The sequence below is a fragment of the Pelecanus crispus genome, chromosome 4, assembly GCF_030463565.1.
Source record: "Pelecanus crispus isolate bPelCri1 chromosome 4, bPelCri1.pri, whole genome shotgun sequence".
In the NCBI taxonomy this organism is placed as follows: Eukaryota; Metazoa; Chordata; class Aves; order Pelecaniformes; family Pelecanidae; genus Pelecanus; species Pelecanus crispus.
Genome location: NC_134646.1, coordinates 28,613,216 through 28,631,745, shown reverse-complemented (window position 1 = coordinate 28,631,745; position 18,530 = coordinate 28,613,216). Strand labels below are relative to the sequence as shown.

Sequence of the window (18,530 nt, the reverse complement as noted above, 5' to 3'; positions counted from 1 at the left end):
ACACATGCAGATCAAAGAGCTGCGAAGGGCTCTACCTTTCCAAGGAGCACGAAAGAGAGGCCAAGCAAACAGCAGAGGAACACTGGGGAGAGCACCCTGCAGCTTTATATTTATTTTGTGCCTTTTCATCCCAGATTTTCAAAGGTTTGGTCCAGGTTGTTCTTCCTGGGAAGGTTTTCCTCTCAGTCTTACATGAAAACATTCAGCTTCCTGTTGAGGAATGGCCTTGAGGCGCCAGGCCAGTAGTTCACAGCAGTCTGATACAAGCGCTGTGATTCAGAGCTACTCCCCATTAGCAGCCAGGAATGTCTACTTCACTGAAGGAAATGAAATGCTCTTCTGTTGAGATGGTTCCCTGCCTCCTCCCCCCTTCCCTTACCAGCAAGCTGTCTTTGAAGTCAGGAGGTTAAAATAACGACCGCGGCCTTGCTCTGGCCCTCAGCTTTTTCAAACAGCGGCCATCGCTTCTCTCTCGATCCAAACGCAGCTTTCGCAGCGCCTGCCTCCTTCCCGGAGCTCCTCTCGGCGCCTGATTATCCCCTGCTCCAATAGAGAGGCTGCAGCTACTACTGTAATTCTGCAAGGGGACAGGCACAGCGAAGCCCCAAATATTTTTATTTCTAGGAGAATGCTGCAGTACAGCAAATTACACAGTAGCTATCCTGAAAACAGTGTCTAGAACCCAGCCTTTCCCCAGCTGCACATTAAGGCTACACGCTGGAAATTGCTTCTACTGCTGATAAACCAAATAATACCTAAAAAATACGAATGATGATGGTGTTGCCTTACAGATATAAAACAGGTCAAATCAGGATTCTTTTCAAGAAACCACAGGCATGTGCTAAGGAGACTGAAGACTTCCCACATCTAAGGCTTCACTGGGGGGCTGTAGCTGAAGTCTCGCCAAGCGAGGCATGCCCTAGCAAAGCCCAATCCACAAGTGAAGTCGGCGCAATCAAAGACTGCAATTACAGCTCCCTGGCTGTGGTTAGGCTTCAAAGAAAGTGCTGCAAGTCACATTTTACATATGTGAAGTCTTGAGCCTGAGCCACAACAGGAGGCACTGTCTGTGCCATTTGCAGTGTACATCTGATGCAGGAGGAAGCGGGGCGGGGGGGGGGTAACCCCACCTCGAGTAAAAAACAGAAATAAAATTCAACAATAATTCAGTGTAAAAAGAAAAGCCTTACTACTGAACTGATAAAACTGTATTTCAGGAATCACTACAGTAAAACTAAAGCCTCCTAACATGCCTGGGTTCGATGGCTGAGGGCGAGAGCATCAGAGGGGGATCAGAAGTCCTCCCCATGCTTGGGAATGAGATGGCTTGAAGGGTGGCTCCGCAAGGGCCTTGTGCTCCTCCTCTAATCTTTAACTCACCTCCATTTTTCTAGAACAAGGGAGAGGATTATGCAGCTCCATCCAGGTCATGCAAATGGGAAGAGGTTATGGAAGAAAGTCAAGAGTGTCTGGGTCGGTACAGGAGTAAGTACAGAGTAAAAGAGATAGCTAACCCTTCACAGGAAGCAAGACAAAGTAAAAATTTTAAACCAGGTGCTTTTCTTCTACACCTTTCCCCATGATATATTGTTTTCATACAGTTATATGTATTAAAAAAAAAAAAAAAAGTCAGTCTCCAAACCTGGCTTTTAATCCAGTACTTTAAACAACACAGCAAGCTCAGGGACCCGGCAGCTGAAACTCTCATTTTCTTTTGAAGTCCAAAACGAATGTTCGACTTGCTGCCAGGGTTTATCCAATACTCCAGAAACTTGGGTACGCAAAAGCAGGTCATTATTTATCAGAAAGGTTCATGCTGTTTGTGAAGCCCCTTTGTATGTTCTTTAGCAGCAGAGCTGGAGAGAGTTTCAGGCGCAAGCAGATAGATGCCTGCGCTGCAGTCTGCTCCTCTTCCTGCCCAGCTGTGCCATGGTTTGTGGGGTTAGCCTAAACCAGATCCTTGAAATGTTCTGGGCAAACAAAAACAAACACTCCACAACCTTTGTTGTTTCTAAACAAAACAAAACAAAAAAAAAACCACCTCCCAACAAAACTCCAGTCATTTCAGTAATCCGATTTGCTGCAGGGTCCCACAAGCTGTTACAGCACATGGATGGAGAGACCTACAGGAGACAGGAAAAAGCCCTCTCTGCAAGAGCTGGATACCAGCAGGCACTAGAGGAAACCTTTTAAGCTGCCTTTGTTGCCGAAGAAATTACATAAAACTGTACCCTAAAACTGTAACAGATACTGCCATGTTGAAGCTATGGCAGTAGTTAAGTTTTTCTTGGTGGTTTGTTTTGTTTTGGGGTTTTTTTTGCCCTTGCTACTGTTAGCCTCAGCCCGTTGCTGGTAACTGTGAGCGGAGACTCCAGTAACAAGTTATCCACTAGTGTTGAAGATGCCCTGAAGTAACCACCCCTGAAGATACCTCTCCATTGACTACAGGTGGAGTCTGGAGTCGTAAATTCCGTCCTCTTAGTTTGGCCTGAGCTAGATGCATTAAGTGAACAGCAGCAATAGGCCCTGCTCCATGAGTCAGAGACCTCTTCCAGAGCAGGTCAGTGTCAGCACGGGAAACGCTCGGGTATTTCAGGGCTCCCCCTTCGTGCGGCTGAAGTCGGCGATGCCAAACCAGGTGTGGCTCTTATCAAAGGCCCCCAGCGTAGGCAGCATGAAACTAGAAGCTCTATCACTGAGCTACAATCCTTAAAATGATCCTACTGGAAGACGCAGGATGTGTTTTTCCTGTTGGGGGTGGGAGGGGAGAGAGATTCCATGTTTATAATAAAAACCAGATTACCTCTAGACAGCAGTCTCTAACAGCTTCTTAAAGAGGAATAATAAACTAAAAGTCATCTGCAAGGGAGGAGGAAATAGGCTTGTCCCCTTTTTGTATCTTTATGGCATATAATAAATATTCAGAAGACTATTTTTTAAATTATTTATTTTATAGACTGAGAGCTGTGAAGAAATGCATCAGTTCTAGGGGCACTGAAATTGCTACTTCAGTTTTCACCTGCTGTAACAGAAAAGACATGAGGTACTAGTAATGTAGTAAGTGAAAATTCTTTCAAAAGAAAGAAATAACATAGGTTAAGTTTCCTTTGTAGATCATCTTTTCTGCCACAACTAAACATAGGTTGGAATTTACACTGTACTTTGAAAGACAATCTCAACATTTAAATCTTCCAATACATGGAATAATTTAAAGAGTTGCTTTCATGCAACCAAAGGTAAGTCAGATGTGACCTGAATATCTTCTTGAGCTTTATCAACTCTTCACGCAGGCATCCACAGAGCAACACTACCAGTGTGAGAGCAGTACACAGAAACCACTAGAGAATTCAAACACATCAACTTCACCTTGATGCAATTAAGTCATCTCAGCAGAAAATCCCTCCTGGTCCGAAATACACAAGCCTCCTGTTGCACATCTCAAAAGACACACATATGGGAAGAAACCCAACTACTCATCAAAATGTAGTCTCACCTAGTGTCAAGGCAAAGGTACACACCGTAAAACTAATTATATGTAGTTATTTTGGCAGTACCATTTTACCTTGTGCAATTTCAGGTATCCCTGAGATGAAGGGTAGAGGGGTCTCAAGACTCCCAAGTTTAATTCTGATGCAACTTAATATTAATGAGGAAACATGTATCTTCCTTTTGCAAGGAGGAAGCAACTTCAGAAATTGTGTCTCTGCTCAGTTAAGCCTCCTTAGTTCTCTTACCCCCGATCCTGCTCGACTGATGCCTGTGGCATGAACACTAATTCAGAGAGATGGTCGCTGGTACCATTTCCCTCAGTTGCATCCAGCCCTGCTCACACACATCACCCCAGTACCAATGACACCTTCACTGCACAAATCCTTCCAACATTTGCTCCTGCTGCTGGAACCGACAGCAGAAAGCTGGCGTCCTGAAAGGTCAGACTAAAATCCGTACTAACAGGCTGCCAGTCTCACGTTTAACTGGCTAGACAGCGGTGCTTCAGCTGGCCCTGCTGTGAGCTTCCTTCCTTGTACAACTTTCCAATCTGCACACTTTCAAAAGTGTTTATATGGTACAGTCTTAACAAAGGGGTAAAGGATCAGAGATTTAAAAGATGACTTGCATAAAAAGTCTTATTAAAGTAGAGGACTGAGGAACTGACTGGTATGAGAAGTTTGGCTCTATTAGCAGTGACTTTTGCAACATCAAATTTAGGCTTTTGGGTTTTGTTTTGGTTGTTTCTGTCTTCAGGAGAGCTGGTTCATGTATATCAGAAGACCTCTTCAATCCGATCATAATCTCTAAAAGTCAGACAGAAAAAACCCTCAGTGCTAGAGTTTGCTAAGCTTTGACAGAATTGCATTTGAATACAATTCTGTTGAAATTTGAGGACAGATTTCACCCAAGCTTAGTCTCCAGAAACAAATGGGAAAGATTTGACAATGTCATAACAACTTGCTTTCTAGCTGTTCAGGAATAGAGCATCAATTTCTCATTTGGAAATTTTTCACATAAATACACTAAAAAATGAAAATGCAATACAGACCTGAGATGAACACTAAAATGCTGAGGTTTTCTTCCAATTGGGAATGAAACCACATTTCAAAATCTTACATTTTCTTTATGAAACAGTTTGTTTCTACACAGTTTTTCTCATGACCTTAGAATTCTCAGTCTGGTGGCAAGTTTACTAAATGCACTAAAATACACCATTTTCATCCAGAGAAGAATGGTGCACCAACCGTTAACTCCCTGTCCCCACCCTATCCCACAGGAAGAGTTAGAACAATAGTCCTCCCACTGTTCCTTCATTCTAGCCCAAGCCGCCTACCGCTAACACCTCAGAAGTGAAACGATATGGGTTTGGTGGGTTTTTTTTAATCTCTTGTATATGTGGCTGAGTTCAAGCTTCATTAGGCATCTCTAACTTCACAGCAGCATCTGCAACTTGAGCATCTCTGACAAAACGAACAGGTTCTAGACGTTCACCTGTTGAATTAACTACTTTTGCCCTTTGTCAGCGTCAGTTTAAAACATGAAAGGCTGACTGTCAACTTCATAGCTGACCATGCTACACCCTTTGATTGCAAAAACCGTTTTGTAAATACTTAAACAGTTTTCTTGTTTCTCTAATCCCGTATCTATGCTGATTGTCTAGTTTACAGTGTTCTGCTGGTTTTTTTATTCAGAAAACCTATGCTTGGCCCCTACCCTGACTTACCCTTAACCCTCCCATAGTCTCTGATTGCACCCAAAATAGCTTTTATACCCTTCCTTCCTTCCTTCCTGCACTTCACAAGGCTCCTCTGCCAGGCTGGCAAAGGAAAATGGGGAACTCTGTCTGCTCTGCCGTGTCTCTCCCAGCAGGTGTCAGTGCCCTTCTGTACCTGCCACCTAAGCGGGAGGCGGCTTTTCTTCAGGTTTGCTCTTTTGACGTTTTTCTTGATATCAGAGAGCCTGAAAGAGAGGAGGTTTTCTACCTTTCACTCCAGCAAGATCAATGTCAGGTCAGAATTAAGTTTCAGGAGGGGATCTGTCTGAGGGCCATGCTCCTTGTCATTGCAAGTTTCTATGGCTACCTGAAAAAGGCTGAAGTTAACCAAAGCATTCAATAATATAAATGTTTCAATCCAGCAAATTCTCTTCTGTTCATTCCGTCCGTCTTGCCTACGCTGAAGGCCACCATCCATAGGCAAAATAGGGAATAGGGAAACATGGGTCACAGAGGAAACAGTTTTTAAAGCAAATCAGGACATGTCGCTGCACCACAATCACCACACAAATTCTCACACAGGCTAACTTCTGCGCAAATCCTCCAGGCTCTGTTTAAAGCTTCCGAGCAGTCAAGAGGTATGGAAAGGGGTGGAGCGTTTGCTTCATTTTCAACTAGTCCAGCAGCAATGTCAAGAGCATTGGACAAGCCAGGTTAGAAAACATGTGCCTCAGAAAGCTAGGTACCACATCCTATTTGCATCTCCTTTCTAGGATGCTGGCCAGAAACCCATGGTCAACCTTGACCACAATCATCAGACAGTCCTTTTCCACAGTATTCTGGCTGTAGATTGGTCCACTTTACAGTCTGCTTTCACAGCCTCACTGCATTTTATTTCTAAGTAATGAGGAAAAGATAATCTGGTCATAAATTGTTTGTTACAACACTATCCAAAAATCACTTCTGCAGTGAGATTTGGCTCTAATTTCCATTTAGGAAGTTCAAAACATTATAGATGATTCGTTGTTTAAAGTTAAACAGTCTTAATCTGATCCTTTTAAGTGCTTCTGATTGTAAATCAGTATTAGTCAAGTTTTCTTATTTTTGAAAGCTTTGCTAATCTAAATGCTAATTGCCATGGAATTTTGCAAGCCACAAATATAGTTTTCACAGGTTTTCAAATGTCTATTAAGCTTCTCTATCACTCTTTTTAGCCCTTGAAGATATGCCAAAACACAATGTTAAATTATGTAGCTTGTGAGGACTTCCCAATTGCATCCTGCCATATGTCAAATGATGTGCCTTTTACAATTACTGTACATAGCAAGTCATAAGAAGTTAACCATTTCCATGTTGGGGAACGATCAGGAGGAATTTTCATTAGTACCCTTCTATTTCCTTGCTGATTTAAAAATACTCATGAGATGCTAAAAATCAGCTTTTTTTTTCTTTCCAAAAGTCAAATCGGAGAGGAAATCAGGAATCTCCACTTCCAACACAGAATTGCTCCCATTTACAAGTCTTCTAGAAGGTTGTGCTTAAAGTAACAAAACACCCACCTTTCTGAAAGGTGCTCAACAGGTGATCTCTACATTGTCCTTAATCTTAGCTTTCCTCATTTCCCCTGGCCTCTCCCAAACTAATTTTTAGCATTATCAGGTCTTGTGCCACTCTCGGTTGATTTCAAAAGGAGAGAATAAATATGAGTTATTTCTTCAACAAATAACTTTTATTTCAAACATTGTGCTGGGCCATTTCAACTGAAAACAAAATCCTACTTGGGGACAGTGCCACAACACTTAAAGAATGGCGACATGCTTTGGAGTACCCCAGGATAATTTACCAAACACTGGAGCACCGGATCACAGTATTCCTAAAGCACTCTAATATTAAAGTGTTTTACAAATTGGTCATTCAGCAGGCTGGAGGAGATTGTGGAACTCAGCTAAATCCTAAGCAGTGAAGCCATAAGAAGCCTGCTGCTGTGTACAACCCTGGGAAGAGGAGCAACTTAACGCTACCACCTTGACTTGACCGCTCAAATGATGTCCAAGCAAAAAAGCAGGTTAGAGGTCCACCTTAAAAATCAGTTGTGTGCTGAAGTGTTCATGGTAAAAAAAAAAAAAAAACCAAACCAACACACAAACCACCCAAAACTTTCACAGTATCTTAAATCATTTCTGTTTGCATGTCTCTTCCGTTACTTTCCTCTGAACATCCCACCACACAACCCTCCCACCATTTCATCCTTCTCACTTACATCACCGTAATTACAGCCCTGGCTGATCTCCTTTGTGCTGATCTTGAGATTCTTTCTTTGGTCTTGCCACCTACTCATTTCTGATTCTTCTCAGATAACAGAACGCTTGTCTCCTTCCCAGACCTCCCACCCTCCTTCCCCTTCTTCCTTGCACCATCCGTACAAGTAAGAAAGCTAGCGTTTTCCTGTCTTCAAGAGCTCTTTGCGGCACTCACTGAAAGGCATTCCCAAACTTATTATCTCCATCCAGTAAAGACTACAACAGCTCTGCTCTGGGCCTGGTAAGATATTACGCTTGTGGGCAAAACATTCTTTGGATTAGGCTTGCAAAGGGCAAGAGTCTTAACCTTCAGAAGTTTACTTTGAAGTCTGGCTGATTCAGGTTCCCTAAATCATTCTGCACATTTACTTCCAGCTAGAGCACATCTGTACGTCTCCAGCGGAGAGCGTTTACTCGGCACGCAACATTTAGTGAGGCTGCCTACATGCGCATATATGGAGTCAACAGCACACTCCCCCTTCAGTGGAAGAAGATACCTACTGTTCTCATACTCCGTGTTATAAATTGCACGAGGACAGAGACACAGGTATTACCAACAGTCTCCACGCTGTTACAGAGCTTAAGGGAAGGGAAGGAAGGGAAGGAAGGGAGGGAGGGAGGGAGGGAGGGAGGAAGGAAGGAAGGGTTGTAGAGGTAAAAAGGAAAGAGAAAACCCACATACTCAGAGCATTCATCCTCTTCTATTTCAACTCATCCTCTACTATGGAAAATGCAAACGGAGAAACTCCAACAAAAGTAGTTCCGTGTAGGCAAGGCAGTCATCCTTAGATTGTAAGGCATCCAAGAAACCAAATATCCCCCAGTTTTTAACTGTCACTTGAACCTTAGTTGTATTCTGATCCTAATCGAGTGCTCTGTGACAATTCAGATAAAATTACGTGTGTTTTGCTTATTTGGTACTGTGTAAACATCAAAAGGAAAAATACAATAATCACGGGCCTGGGCAACTAGCTGAAATATCAATTATAAACCTCAAGATTAAAGCACTTGCCTTTTTTTTTTTGTTGTTTTAATAGGTATAATACTTAATGGCAGTCACTGTAACTAACAATACTTTACAGCTACGTTTGTTGTGTAGGCTACAGAACCCAAATACTGTAATCCACATCCAAAATCAGCATGACTCAGGCATATTGCAAAGGGCAAGACTGTCTGCTTGCCTGCAAAACTTTTGGTTAGCAGGAAGAAAAAAAGAGCATGCATTTTGCCTTTTCATTTTACTTCAGCTTTAAAAAAACCCACCCAACGTCTTAAACCCAACCAAGTTTAGACTAACCAGCATAATGGCATAACTGCGGAAGAGGCTTGAATCACGCTGACTGACTGACAACTGACGCACTGCACAGAGCAAACGTAACTTGGCTTTCTCTGGCTGAAAGTCCAAGCAGAGCAGAGGGCCAACAGGAGGCCGCTTTGCTGACCACGCTGAGTGCCAAGGGGATCATGTGGCCAAACAAAGCAGAGGGAGAGGCAATAAAGAGCCCATTTCTGTTATAATGCATAGGTGAGTTTAGAAAGCATTGGTGTTTTGCATGGTTCCTGGAATTCTCAGGGGTCTCCCGAGAGCAGTCTGGGTTAATTAGGCAGTGTAGAAGCAACTATTATGTCAAATGAACACCATTTCTACTAGAAAATGTATCACACTGAGAGGAAGAGAAGGACCAGCCTTCCAACACAAACACTGAGAAATGAGGATCTCACGGCGGTACTGTGTGCACTCACACGCAGACTAGATGGTGTTACGGGATATGTGCAATCACTAGTCATTCCACCTTCAGTGCAGATGATATGATAGGAACACACATGCTGGAAATACAACAACAACAAAAAAAACCAACCCGCACCACACATGAAATACCACTGTACAGCTGAGGGAGAAATTCTTGATATAACTGAAATAGTCCCATTTTCTTAGCAGATGTTTTGTTAGTATACAGGTGAATAAATTTCAAAAAGGTGGACCCAGCCAGCCAGCATCTTGTAGATGTCAGCACATAAAATGTACTCTGAAGCCAGCGTCTAACCTGCTCTTATGAACTGTGACAGTCTGCTGGCTGGGAGGGTTTGCACTGCTTAATAAACCCATCCCTGTGCTTCACAGGCAGACTTGCAGCGAGTCAGTGAGGTATGGTCAATTTGAAAATATTAAGGTTAAGAAGTGAAATGGTGAACACCTAATAGATAGCCGGTATAAAAACCATCAGTAGTCAAAGTAACATTAGCTTTGGGATATGATACTTATGCAATTTTTGCTAAATTCATATTATTGCATAAAATTTATAAGAAAGCTTATTTTACAGTTCAGTTTTATCATCAGGAAAGCTTTAGAGATATTCTTACCATGCTTCAGATGTAGGCAGCTGTCATTCTGGGGCCTGTACCTGTAGAAGATTGTTTTCCTTTAACAAATTTCTGTTACAGAGTTTTTGCACATTCCAAATAAGTTTGTTTGCTACAATATTACATGGATTTTTTTGGTGTGTTTTTGGTTTTTTTGCTTGTTTTTTTTATGGTTCTTATACCAGCCATTTTTGTTGGGGAAAACAGGGTGTTTCTTTGTCTATATTTTACAGGCAAAGAGGAGACCTCACTGATGCTTTTAGCCAACCTACTAGGCAGCTGTTAGTGTACACAGAAATGTAAAATACAGTGATAAAAAACACAGTGGCTACAAAAAGGTGAGTGTAAAGTTTCCAGTGTCCAACAATCCCACACAATACTTGAGACATCGTTAAGTCTAAGGATGATACAACATCAACTGAAGAGAAAAGCAAAGGTAAAGCACGACAGTGATTGCAGCAATGCGTAAGTTCAGCCAAAGGTGTTGATGCCATCAGGACTGCTGCATGGAAAGGTGTAACAGAAAGGAGACATGTATTGTGTGCATTTTCACAAGCTTGCATTCCAAGTGAAGTATCTTAAAACATCCATTAGAAGCAAGTGTTAGAGAAAAGGATGTAAAAATTAAATAGCGTAAGCCCTGGTTTCTAAAATATACCTGAGGTGAATGGTAAGTAAGAGTTGGTCATGGCCTACCTGATGCTGATTCCTGCAACTTTTCTCTCTTCCTCTTCTTTTTCTTCCCCTGAAAAACAGGAAATTTTACTGTACCATTACATGCACAGAACTTTTTTTTTGTCTCTCCCCCCACCTCACAGCATAGAAACAAAAGCCATCTGGACACCGAGAAAGGAAAAAAAACATTTGTTTTCAGGGTAGCTAAAACCTTTTCTAACCCACTTCCAACTGTTCCAATGGTAACAGGGTTTGCTCTCAGCATCTATGGAGAAACATACACATGAGCAATACACATTTTTATATCCACGTGGAATTACAATTTCTGGCAGTTTTTCAAGTAATGCTGGCAGCCGCAAGCATCTAAAAGAATTCTCATGCTTAATAATCTGATGACACATATGTTGATATAATAATTTATGGCTCTTACAAGAACTCTTCACTCATTCAGATACTTACGCTGACATACATGGCAACAGCAGACAGGGTGTTGAAAGTACCTAGGACGACCATGACTTGTCCCTAGGTTGCAAACCAGCCAACTAAAACTGTTCTGATAACGCTCGTACCTTAACAAAAGCCAAGTCTCGTATGGCTGTGCCCGCAGAACGCGCCGTGCAATAAGCGGACTGCTGTGCAGCAGGGCACCCTTAATGTGACCGAGGTGCACAGAAATGGACGCCTGGCAGCTGTCTTTCTTGGAACCACACTGGCACCAGCGTGCCGGCACAGGCTCATCGTGCCAACCCACACACTCGGCCTTCTCCTGCACCCCCATCTAGGGAAAAGGCTGGAGCTCCCGGTTCGCACAGTCTTTCAGGAAACAAAAGGTCAGTGTAGACCCACAATTTTAAACCTCAATCATCTTGCATCACCCTAATTACCACTTTGATATTCCTCCATATGATTTCTCTTTATTGTCCTGTATTGTCAGTCAAAGCTTTTTTTTGTTCTAAAACAAACAAACAAAAAATCATATCCATTTATATTTTAAAGAAACCTTCAAGCTGCCAGGACAGGCTCTAACAGAGGAGCTCTGGTGCAGTTGCTGTAAGCGGGACTGCAGCCTGCTGTCCATCCCTCTGCCCCCCAGCCAGAGGTTACCCCACTCGGCACAGCTGGCAGCCACCAACTCATGTCCATGCACGGTGGCCACAGGCTGGAAAGGCTGAGGTGGAGGGACACATCTTTCCATTAGCTAGCTCTGCAAGGCGGCGGGATGCACAGCAGGTGATGTGAGAAACCACCTCAATCCGCTGCAGTGCTCACTGATGGACAGCGAGGGCCCCACATACAGGCTACGGTGAAGCTAAGGCAGGTGAATTTAAGTAGTCTCCAGTCTGCTCTGACAGTGTGGGCCTGTCTGACTCTTAAGCTCTTGTCCTTATTTATCCTGAGGCTGGCAACAGGGCTGAGCCATGCCTTGCGAGTGAGCTCCCAAATACGGGACCAAGACTAGAAGTTGGAAAGCAGATTTCAAGGGCTCTGGGAAATTCACAGTGACATGGTTTGTCGCTTAGGCACCAAGGCAATACTTCTGCATCAGTGCAGATGTGAACATGGAAAAATCACGTGAGGAAAATCATATTTTATTCTCTATGGCAGGCTGACTTCAAGTGCTAAAACATACTGAAAGCTGATCTGACATCCATCTATGAGATACCAGAAGTGAAGGAACAGAAGGAAAAGGCTGGGCTGAAAACTAGTTGTCAGCATTCCCAAATGAGGTAGTTTCTGACAACTCCAGCACATGCAGATGCTACCACATTATGAAAACACTGTGCTCCTTGTTACTATCACACAACTTTGCAGGACTAATTTGGGTGTCAGTAATAAAACCATAATAAAAAGCACAAAGGTATTGTCAACAGCTGAATAGTAATGCTTAAAATTTTCTTGAAATTTCTGAAATCCTGAATAATCAGGCAAATGAAAATAGGAGACTTAAAACCAAGTAATACATATTTTTTAATTGTACTGTTTTCTGAAATTCAGCCATGTGAAACAGAAGAGTTACCCCGAAGACACTTCCAACTTTCAAAATAGTGCAGTAATATGTGTGCTAAATAAATACAATTTCATTTTTTTGACTGCTCAAGTTAGAAAAAATGAAGAGAAAAAAGAAAAAAAAAATAAAAAGATGACAAGCATCTGCATTCCTGGAGAGGCAGAGAGAAGGACTGCAAGAGGAAGCTAGCAGACTTCTCCATTGTAACGTATAGGACTGGAGTATGTCAGAGCTATACTTCCACACAAGATGTAGGTTGGAAGCACATCAAAGAGAGAATTCATACATGCCATCTTACATACTCCCAAGTGTCTATCAAGGCATTTAAGAAACCGCAGGTCCACTGCTTGTGCTATATGGCAGTAGGCTGTGGCAAAACACATCAGGTTCTCAAAGTCAACATGACCAAGCATCAGACGACAATCTTGAAGGCTGACATCCAGTAAGCGTGAGCTAACAAGGCTCCAAAGTGGCTTGATTTGCCAGCAAAGTTCCAGCAAACCTTCCAGCAAGTTCAAGACAGTTGAAATCCCTTTGTTTTCAGGGAGTATATCACTAAGGCCCTATTTGTTCCCAGGTATATTTCAAGACAGGTCTGTTGACACGTTCTGGTTACTGGAAATAAACCCTACCTGCGCAAGGTCACGGCAGCTCATCTGCTAGGAAAGATGACTGTATAAAACAGGCAGAAACAAGCTGCTAGGGCTTACAGTAGTGTCTGTGCTTACAAAACTGGGCATGGATGTCAGCAAGACCAAGGTATTTTCTTCAGAGATGATCACGTAGTTTCTGTGTCAATGCCTTCTGTGCCAAAGATCTCCCTAAGAGACTCTAGCTTACAATGACAATTTCGTTTAAGCTGAACAGTAGCTGTGCTGGATTGGAAATGTGGGATACTTCTACAGTTTCTCTTAACACTGTATTTAGGTGCCTCATACTCTTTCATGTCCACAAGACATCACTGAAGTAGAGAAATACTACCGTCCACCTAATACTGATGGAAAACCGAGCCAGATATAGCATGTACACTTCCTATCACAGGAAATAATGTCACAGCTGATGGGGGGACGGAAAGGAGCCCAGATCTCAAGTTTGGATCAGTCTCTCAGAATTGCAGGTTGTGAGTTTCATAACATAACATATGACTAGACTGACAGCTCATTGTAAGCATGATAGTACAATTGTGCAGTGCAAGTTGTGCAACGTGTTATTCACACTTGTCTGATATTTAATTAGAAAATAAGAGTAATTGTAAGAAAACTTCTCAGCTTCACCAAACTGTATAAAAGCAGAATCTATCATGAAGTTTACATATACAAATTTTGCAGGCTTTATTTCAGAGATGGAACATTCTGAGTTACCTTCAGCTAAAGTTCAGTTTGCATTAAGATCCCTGGGCTTTCAGTGCTCCTGAGAGAAAGACACCCCTTTTTTGCTCAGGTCTAAAGATGATTTCTAGATAGCAAGTGATCAAATAGAAAATTATGGAAAATCCACAGCTGTACAGTAGAACATAAGCTTTCAGATGGTACTGACAATTAATAAAAAAGAAAAAAAAGTCTTAAGAAAAAAAACCTTCTATGATAATTTTTTCCCCTCAAAAACTATGACCTTCATAAGAAGCATCTCGACAACAACAAAGTCTCAAGTTTTCTGGATGCTTGAAGCACAAACAAATATAAGGCTTATGTTATCTGTTTGTTCACCATCCCTCCATACAGAACTTTCCACAAGTTAAAGAGAAAAAGAAGAAAGAAAAAAAAGTTAGGTAAAGGAAGTTAATTCAAAAAGAGCCTTCAAATGAGCAACTTACATAGTTGTCTCTTGCAGACCAGCCTGGATAAAGCTGCATGTGTAGCTGCCTTTCTTTACGAGCTAGTTCATAATATTTCGCTTGTTCTTCACGGGAGAGAGCATGCCACTGCAAACAAAATAAACATAGCATTAGACTAGGAAATAACTCATACTTAGGCAAAGGATGACATGAGCAAGTGTTTTTGTGACTTTGATTCAGTCCTTCCCCACTGCAAAAATGAAATTCATTAGCAATTACAAGCACCTGTGTTTATTAACCAACTTTCAAGCATTTGTCAGCTCTGCAACTGCCAAGTGCCTTGAGCAACACAAAAATCATTTATGGAAACAGGGCTCACCAAATAATCTGTTCACAGAACCATGCTCTCCCAACACTACTTTAAAAAAAAAAAAAACAAAAACAAAACCAACACCAAAAAACCCAACCCAAACGCACCCAAACAACCAAAAAGCACCCTTTAGCTCCCAACAAAACAGAAAGGCTTTGTGCTGCTTTAAAGGGCAGCAAACTCTCCCCCACAGAAGGGTTTGCTGTCTTGTCTTTAAGCAGCAGCTACGCATAGGTTTTCAATGCCAACACAAAGTGCTTTCAGGGCACCAGCAGGCTCCTGTTCCAAGATTAACCTCTAAGTATTGAGGTTCAAGGTACCTGCTTTCTGATTTCCTCTTGTTGTAATAGAAGAAAATGGCAACTGCAAAAAGTTTCTAAGATAGAGAAACCACAGAACTGTAGTCTTCCAAATGACATCAGTTACCTCTGTAGCCAAGTAGGGATAAACGTCCTGCTTTTATATACTTAAAAAAAAAAAAGCCAAACAAAAAGCACCTCAGAACCTGCACATTTGAAAAGGCACCAGCTACAGCAGTATCTACTCATTTTGTTCTCGTTGAAACACCTATCATAGATGTGAACCAAAAAGAGTAAAGGCCTTTTATTTAGACTCAGGTTCCACTGCTGCAGCATTAGACATGTCTTCTCATTTGACTTTGACAACATGCATGGAGGAGTGGGGGGAGAAGGTGGTATTAAAAAAAACAAAGAAAAAAAAAAAAGACAGGCATGAAATCTTTAAGACACTCATGCAAAAATAATCTACAGAACTCAGATTTCAGATCAGATCACATTTGTATGATTTAATATGTCATTTTGTTACACATCAGAAGATGTGAACTAAAGCACTTTTCTGTCTTGACTTGGCAAGTTCAATGTGTTATTGAGAGCACAGCAGTTCAGCCTATTTGCAACTCCCAAACTCCACACGTGCATTCCAAAACTGGAAGGTAGCAAACATTATGCCGTGGCATCAGAGAGCCCAGCAGCATGCAAAGCATCAGCTCTAGAGAACAGAGGTGATTCCTGTTCTGGAGTGGCACAGGGTATAGTAAATAGTGACCAGGATGACTGAACACAAAACATTTGATAATAATTAATCTCCAAGCAATTATATTGGATAACTCAGGCATTGTTTGTACCACAGTGGAAGTGGAATTTGAGGTACTTTCATGGAGAACAGTAACTTGAAAGGAATCATCCAAGCTGTGGAAAAAACAGGCAATGGAGCACTGAGGCTTGATTCATTACCAAAATGGAGGTAAATAAGCCACTGCCCTCATTCAGGCCAGGAAAACAAGGCTGACACACTAAGCAACTAAGATTGATTACTGAGGGAGTGAGAAAACATGAAAACATGATCCTACAGACTTGCATGAAAGAATGGAAAAGGCAAGTACTGAGATGTCTTTTAAGAGGAGGTAACAAGAATATCAGAGAGAAGGCAGAAGGCTGCAGGAACCGGGACAAGTACCAATAGATTTCTGCTCTGTTTTGGGGGTGGGAGGGAAGTCTTCAGATCGGAACAGAGAAGTAGCAGTTAAGGTCATGTACTGACTTCCCACTTAAAAAGCACAAGGTTTTCAGAGAGTTGCAGTGCCTCTCAATCTTGCCTTAGTCAGTGGTCAAGAAGAGAGGTTCACTGAGCAAGGGGATTTGAATAATCCCTACTCAAACTCAGACTGATACAAAACCGGTCCCTTTTCTCATTTCTGGGACAGTCAAGGGCAAAACGGGCATTCACCTCTGCTGCTTTCCCTTGGAAGAACAACACTGACAGTGAACATGAAGTTTGTAATTGTGGGTTGGCCTGCATATTGTTTTCGGAGCGTGGAAAGGACAAAACATGCCTACAATGCCACAGAAGCAAATGGCTCTCAGCAAGGCTCTGGGACATATACCAGGATCGTCAGTACTCCGCTGTTACCTTGAGAGACATTCAAAACTTGACTGGACAAGTCCCTGAGCAACCTGATGTAACTGGACCTGCTTTGAGCACGTGTTGGACTAAACGACCTCCATGGGTCCTTCCCAACCTATATGACTTTACAATTGGACAACATCATATTCACTTCTGAGTTCCATCTCCACTGGTATCCAGTGTTCATCTTTGAATGATCCCCTCCTGCTCTGATGGATGCCAACCTAAGGGAGGACCCAGAAGGCGATCTGAATGCTCCTGCCATGTGTGAATGAGGGTATTTCATGCCTGAGGTGCTGACACCATGACATAAGTGGAACAGACACCAATTTAATGATGTTGCTAATGCTGAAAAAAGAAAATCAAGATACTGCTTTTATTTTTAGTTGCATGTTTTATCTAGTATAGCTAATTTAATGGTTGCACATTAGTTAGCTCCTCAAGCAGAAACTGAGCCATCACACCCAACTAAAGGGAAACACACACAAATTAGCAGCACACGTGAGTACACACACACCCTCCTGTACATACCCTTCTGCCAAGAATCTGGTTGATAGCTGCGCTTTCTTTCAGAGTACACTCTGCTACAACGTTCGCTCTCATTTCTTTCATGTACAACATGAAAGCATTCAGAGGTTTCTTAATATGAGGTCTTTTTGGCTCTTGTTCTTTTCTCTGTTCATGCTGAGGCTTCCTAAAACGTGGTGGGGGAAAGGGAAAGGAGGGGAAAAAAAGCATCCATTTACCTTCAGCCTAAAAAAATCCCCAACGGAAAATTACCAACCTGTGGTTACAGTACCATTTAAGTAGTAATAATGAGAATTTCAGTGGTCATGCCCCATCCACTTTCATATCTTTTCAGAGAACTGACTTAATTTAATACTCAGGGAGGGTGTCAGGTTGACATTCTCTAGCAAATAACATTTGATCTGCTCCAAATACATCACTTGTCTCAATTCTTTTTGAATGGCTATCCATAGTACCCTAGAAGACCACTGCTACAGGCAGGAGGATAGTTCCTCATCCACTTCCTTCTTAGGCCTTTTGCCTTCAAGGTCTAAGCAGAAGGGCTGCTTCTTACTAGTAGATTTTGCAGTTAAGACCTTTTCCAGCAGAAGTGCATGAGTTCACACTCAAGCAACATCCACAGGCAGACAGGTCCATGATTATGTCTGAATCAAGATGACTGTTGCTGACAGCTAAAAAGTGCAGGACTGGAATGAGAAATGGCTTTATGTCTCATTACTCTTCCCAAACAGTAGCCCACATCTCCCGCTTCAGTTACAGGAGAAGAGTTAAAATTCAAAGAGGACATGAAAGGCACTTTTTTTCTTCTTTTTTTTTTTTTTTTTTTTAACGTCCTTGTCTCTTCTTCAGATAGAGTTAGTTCTCAAACATTTATAGATTAAGGGCTAGTGCAGAAAGGCAGACTCACACATGCATTAGCTCACTGTCGTTGTGCGGATGTTCTTGTTTTACTTGAGGTGTTACAATAGCTGGGTGAGGGATTCCAGTTGTGTGAGGGCCTGGAGGACCAGGAATCATGTGATGTGAAAACCTAAAATAGAAAACAAAGGAAGGTCTGTAACCCTACTGAAGACAGGTGTCAAACATGTATGACAGCAGCAGGATGCCCCAAGAACGCAACGCTACGGAGCTTGCAATGGAAGACAACTCTTTAAGAGTGCATGAAAAATATTTGGCTAAGATTTGTGCATTGTAGCCCACTTATTCAAGAAAAGCAAACAAACAAATCAATCAACATTTTGCTTGTAAATAAGTTATTTTATTACCTTTCAGGCAAACAGTTTTAGCAATGCACACAAGAAACATTTAATGGTTGTACTGTTGCACTGACTAGCAATAAAAATACACATTTCTTAACCAAAAACTGTATTTCCACACCAAGATAT

The 18,530-nt window shown here is 42.0% G+C and overlaps 1 protein-coding gene across 5 annotated transcripts in view; it reads right to left on the bottom strand.

Moving 5' to 3' along the window:
- The window catches only part of LEF1 (lymphoid enhancer binding factor 1), a 69,741-nt gene that overhangs the window by 2,014 nt on the left and 49,197 nt on the right, over positions 1-18,530 (bottom strand). For 2 of the 5 annotated variants that reach the window (XM_075708730.1, XM_075708733.1), the window contains 5 exons: positions 18,053-18,175; positions 17,149-17,311; positions 14,364-14,471; positions 10,564-10,612; positions 9,874-9,908 (listed from right to left, as the gene is read on the bottom strand). In XM_075708730.1, coding sequence (XP_075564845.1) covers positions 9,874-9,908; positions 10,564-10,612; positions 14,364-14,471; positions 17,149-17,311; positions 18,053-18,175 — 478 coding nt within the window. Of the gene's footprint in view, positions 1-9,873; positions 9,909-10,563; positions 10,613-14,363; positions 14,472-17,148; positions 17,312-18,052; positions 18,176-18,530 lie in introns of those variants that run through there. The other 3 variants (XM_075708729.1, XM_075708731.1, XM_075708734.1) reach the window with 2 other exon arrangements.